The 5,367-nt window shown below is 45.5% G+C and overlaps 1 protein-coding gene across 1 annotated transcript; it reads left to right on the top strand.

Annotated features, from left to right (window-relative positions):
* Positions 1-4,369: 4,369 nt before the first annotated feature.
* Positions 4,370-5,119, top strand: RNF182 (ring finger protein 182). Its single transcript, XM_068961148.1, has one exon. It carries the CDS (start codon positions 4,370-4,372, stop codon positions 5,117-5,119), a length of 750 nt encoding a protein of 249 aa, XP_068817249.1.
* Positions 5,120-5,367: the final 248 nt, after the last annotated feature.

Raw genomic sequence — 5,367 nt, 5'->3', positions numbered from 1 at the left:
TGCTCACTTTAAAGACTCCATCCTTTTTTATGTTGATTTATAGCAATGCTTGGATATTTAGGTGATACATAAATAATTGGCATCTCAATTTTGTGAGGGAAAAAAAAAATGAATGGACTTACAGATCACAGAGGAAAAAAATGAGTTGATCCAAAGCATCCATGGACAGAAAACTCTGGACTATCCAAGTAGCAAATGTATTTAGCCATGGGCTTACAAAAAAAACCAAAAAACAGAAAAACAAAAAACACTTTTTACTGTGAAAGTAACGCCAGTACAGAAAAACGTGCTGCCCGATGGTGTAGGACGACAGGGACGCTCACAGGTACCGCCCAGGTCAAGCCTCTCAGCCCACACCCAGCTGTATCTGCTGTTCTGACTTTCATGCTAATCGCTTCCTGGCTTGTCTTCTTGGTTTTACCACTTAAACTTGCATCCCTACTGTGGCTTACCTTTGCCTGTGTTTTGAGCTTTCTAGAAATGGAGTCATACACTGTGTGGTCTCTGGGGTCTAGTTTCTTTCATTCAGCGTTTGAATTGAGGCCCACCGTTATGGAGTGAATGCAGGGGCGAATGAGCTGCAGTGTCCATCTTTTAGATGATCAAATTAACAGCTCCCACTAATTGTAATCCTATGAAGTTACAGATTTTAGGTTATTACTTGAGTACTTAGGGGCACCTTAGAACTGTAATGAGACATGTGAAGTATTTAAGAATCCTAGTGCTTGGTACCCCATCCTCCCAAGAGGAACAGTCACTGCCCTGTTTATGCCATTCCAGAAAGAAAACACTTGTGCTGGCTGCATTTCCTGGGATGTGACCTGAGCTCAAGGCTGTCAGCCGGTCCTGCCCAGAAGTGCCGCTTTCAGAGCCTGGAGTTGATGAAGTATCTCAAGCTAATGGAAAACTCCTTAGAGATAAAGTAGGTACCTTTTTGATTGGATATTTAAACATTTAGGTTTTTTTTTTTTTTTTTTTGCATTTAACCAAGAAGCCCCCGTATGAATTTTTAGAACGTTATGATCATAACACTCTAAACACGTTCATAGGAATGAAGAGTGGTTCTGTGAAAAAGGTAAGCTTTATTTAAAATAATAGCTCAGTATGGGCTCAGCGAGGCTTCCCTGATAGCTCACTTGGTAAAGAATCCACCTGCAATTTCAGGAGACCCCGGTTTGATTTCTGGGTCAGGAAGGTCCACTGGAGAAGCAAATGGCTACCCACTCTAGTATTCTGGCCTGGAGAATTCCATGGACTGTATAGTCCATGGGGTCACAAAGAGTCGGGCCTGACTGAGCGACTTTCAGACACACATTGGCTCAGTGAATAACTTATATTCCCAGAATTAGGAACTAAAAATTGTGCTTGGCTCAACATATTAATAGAACTTTCCTGATACTCCTCTAATGGTAGGAAGCTTGGGTATAGAAAGTATTAAAGTAACCAGCTGACTGTCAAATGTTGACAATGTAATGTATTCTCACACACACAGAGCCTTTAAATTTTTTTTCATTTCCTCAGTTTTACTGAGATTCAATTTACATACAGCATTATAGGGGCTTCCCTGGTAGCTCAGCTGGTAAAGAATCTGCCTGCAATGTAGGAGACCTGGGTTTGATCCCTGGGTTGGGAAGATCCCCTGGAAGAGGGCATGGGAACCCACTCCAGTATTCTTGCCTGGGGAATCCCATGGACAGAGGAGCCTGGTGGGATATAGTCCATGGGATCGCAACAGAGTCAGACATGACTGAGTGACTAAGCATGTTGTAACTTTAAGGTGTACAGCATAATGATGTCAGTTACGTATATATTGTGAAATGATCACAATAAGTTCTATATATTCTTTTTTGCAGTAAGTGTAAGTACAGAGAAATTAGCTTTCATAGCAGTTTTGAAATACATGCATTCATATACAGTGTAAAGAGAAGTGATGTGAAAGTCACTCAGTCGTGTCTGACTCTTTGCGACCCCATGGACTGTAGCCCACCAGACTCCTCTGTCCATGGAATTCTCCAGGCGAGAATGCTGGAGTGGGTTGCCATAGTAAACTCTATTAGAAAAAAACTCTACCTATACTTTTTGGCTGATGCCAGAGGTGAGAGCCTAACTTATTGACTGACTTCCTTTTCCCACCATGAGTACATCTTACTAACCATTACACTATACATTCTTGTACTATATTGAGTCAGTTTAAAATTAACTAAGGTCATAATTTAAAAGGAAGATAATGTATATTCACAAACCAGTTAATCATGATTTAAAAAATCATCCCAGTTTACCTGCACGCTGGCTTTTCTCTGTTAAGGCAGTAGGGTCCACAGCAAATTTAAAATGCTGGCATAGTTGCGTCCTACTTCTCAGAACTCTTATGACCTCCCTCTGCTGTTATTTCCTTGGGGGTCTTCTCAGAAATTCAAATACATTCTGATATTTTTCCAAGCAAAATATAATTTAAGACAAATCTTCACACGTGCCTGTGTGCTAAGTCGCTCAGCCGTGTCCAGCTCTTAGCGATCCTGTGGATCATAGCCCACCAGTCTCCTCTGTCCGTGGGATTCTCCAGGCAAGAACACTGGAGTGGGTCGCCATACCCTCCTCCAGGAGATCTTCCTGACCCAGGTATCGAACTTGTGTCTCTCAAGTCTCCTGCATTAGCAGGCAGATTCTTTTCCCCTAGTGCCACCTGGGAAGCCCAACACAAATCTACTACCCTCCAATCACATATATTAAAGCAAAATAAAAATTATTTGGAGAGTTCCCATATTGCTGCTCCCTTTTAGTCCTGGGGCTTCCCTGGTGGCTCAGAGGAGAAAGCGTCTGCCTGCAGTGCAGGAGAACTGGGTTCGATCCCTGGGTTGGGAAGATCCTCTGGAGAAGTAAATGGCAATCCACTCCAGTATTCTTGCCTGCAGAATCCCATGGACAGAGGAGCTTGGCGGGCTACAGTCCACGGGATTGCAAAGAGTTGGACACAACTGAGCGATTTCATTTCACTTCACTTCTTCTTTTAGTCCTAATAATTTAGAATGGACTGTTTATGTGACATCAGTCTTCAGCCATTTGTCCAAAGTCAGCAGTAATAGCAACTATCATGCTTTCTGTTCACCACAGAGTTTACATGAGCTAAAGTAGGCAAGTGGCTGGAGTTTGAGTACTTTTTGATAGCCATGCGTGCATGATTCTTCATGTTTTGAGACATAACTGCACGTGTGTTCTGTGTTTAAACACTCTTGGCTCAGATGGTTAAGCGCCTGTCTGCAATGCAGGAGACCTGGGTTTGATCCCTGGGTTGGGAAGATCCCTTGGAGAAGGAAGTGGCAGCCCACTCCAGTATTCTTGCCTGAAAAATCCCACGGGAGAAAGAGACTGGTAGGTGACAGTCCATGAGGTTGCAAAGAGTCGGACACGACTTAGCAACTCCATTTCTGTGTTTTCTTCTCTGTCTTGGCAATTAGACTTGACTTGGATATAATGCTTATTTTAGGTGTCGTATGCTTCACTCTTCTTTGAGTGAGTGTATGTGTACAGCCATGGTTTGCAAGACTAGCATTGAAACAGAAAGTTTGAAATTGAATAGTCAAATAAGGAAGACACTTGTAACAGATTTCTTTACACTGGGAAGGTAAGAATAGTCTGCTGTATTTAAATACACTCTCATCTGTATAAATTACTTTCTGAAAACACGTTTTAAACATCTATCCTTAAGTTTTCCCTCAGTGTGTTCTGAAGCACTATTGGGATTATTTAGGCAATCGGAGTTTATTACCAATGAGCCTCTAAAAGAGTTAATTTATACTGAATGGAGTTTAACTGCAAATGTATCTATTTCTGGTAAGTGTACCATTCTGTCTTCAGATAGGCCAGAATTTGTACAATTTCAGAGAGAAAAATCTCTCTATTGAGCTCAACCCACAGTGCTCTGCAGTGTACTTCACACCGCTGAGATTCTTAATGCCTTCTTTACTATCGTATCTGTGGACTGAAAAAAGCTAAGCATGGAGATAACGCTTTCCTATATCCTGGAGGCAGAAACGCGTGAAAAGATGCCAGGGATTTAACCTTTCAAGTCTGCCACTTCTAATCGCTGGAAGCTCAGAAAATTCCGTAAAGCGCTTTTCAGCGAACCGCTCACCATATTAGAATCTCTTTTCCTTTGCAGACCCCTCTCGTGGCCTTTGTCAATATGCTGTTTGAGACAGAGTGTGATACGCAGAAACTGAAAATGGCCGGCGGATTTCTGTCCCTGCTTTTCCTGCCTGTGTGCATCTCGGCCTGATTCGGACAATGTGATAATTCAGAGAGACGGCGCCGTCCAAGCCTTCCTTCTGCGGTACCTGTCCGGCCCTGGACGGGAGGCACAGAGCCCGGGATGGCCAGTCAGCCGCCAGAAGAGGCGGCCGAGTCTCAGGTCTCAGACGAGCTGGAGTGTAAGATTTGCTACAACCGGTACAACCTGAAACAGAGGAAGCCCAAGGTGCTGGAGTGCTGCCACCGCGTGTGTGCCAAATGCCTGTGCAAGATCATCGACCTCGGGGACTCCCCGCACGGCGTCATCGTCTGCCCTTTCTGCAGGTTCGAGACATGCCTGCCGGACGATGAAGTCAGCAGCCTGCCCGACGACAACAACATCCTGCTGAACCTGACCTGCAGCGGTGGCAAAGGCAAGAAGTGCCTGCCCGAGAACCCCACCGAGCTGTTGCTGACCCCCAAGCGGCTGGCCTCGCTGGTCAGCCCTTCCCACGCGTCCTCCAACTGCCTGGTCATCACCATCATGGAGGTGCAGCGGGAGAGCTTGCCCTCGCTCAGCTCCACGCCCGTGGTCGAGTTCTACCGGCCCTCCAGCTTCGACTCGGTGACCACCGCCGTGTCGCACAACTGGACCATGTGGAACTGCACGTCCCTGGTCTTTCAGACGTCCATCCGGGTGCTGGTGTGGTTGCTGGGCTTGCTGTACTTCAGCTCGCTGCCCTTGGGCATCTACTTACTGGTCTCCAAGAAGGTCACGCTGGGGGTTGTCTTCGTCAGCCTGGTCCCCTCCAGCCTTGTCATCCTGATGGTGTATGGCTTCTGCCAGTGTGTCTGCCACGAATTCCTAGACTGTCTGGCACCATCCTCTTAAGCGAGATGGGTGCGCTGAGAAGTCAGGCACCTCTTGCCACGTGTCAAGTTGGTCACTTAGCCTTTGTTTTCTATCACAGTCTCTGTGATCGGCGCCCACGGTGTGAACAGAGCCACTGGGCATATGTCTGTGGTCTGTTTTCCATCCAGATGTTGACTCAGTGGGTTTTCCTATATGCTGGAAGTAACATGTTTGTTTCTACTTACATGTTAGCAAAAAAGAGACAGGGATCAGCTCAGCCTTCTAGC

This window comes from Capricornis sumatraensis, chromosome 22, assembly GCF_032405125.1.
Source record: "Capricornis sumatraensis isolate serow.1 chromosome 22, serow.2, whole genome shotgun sequence".
NCBI lineage: Eukaryota > Metazoa > Chordata > Mammalia > Artiodactyla > Bovidae > Capricornis > Capricornis sumatraensis.
Note: the sequence above shows the minus strand (reverse complement) of the source record. Positions and strands in the feature narration are given on the sequence as shown.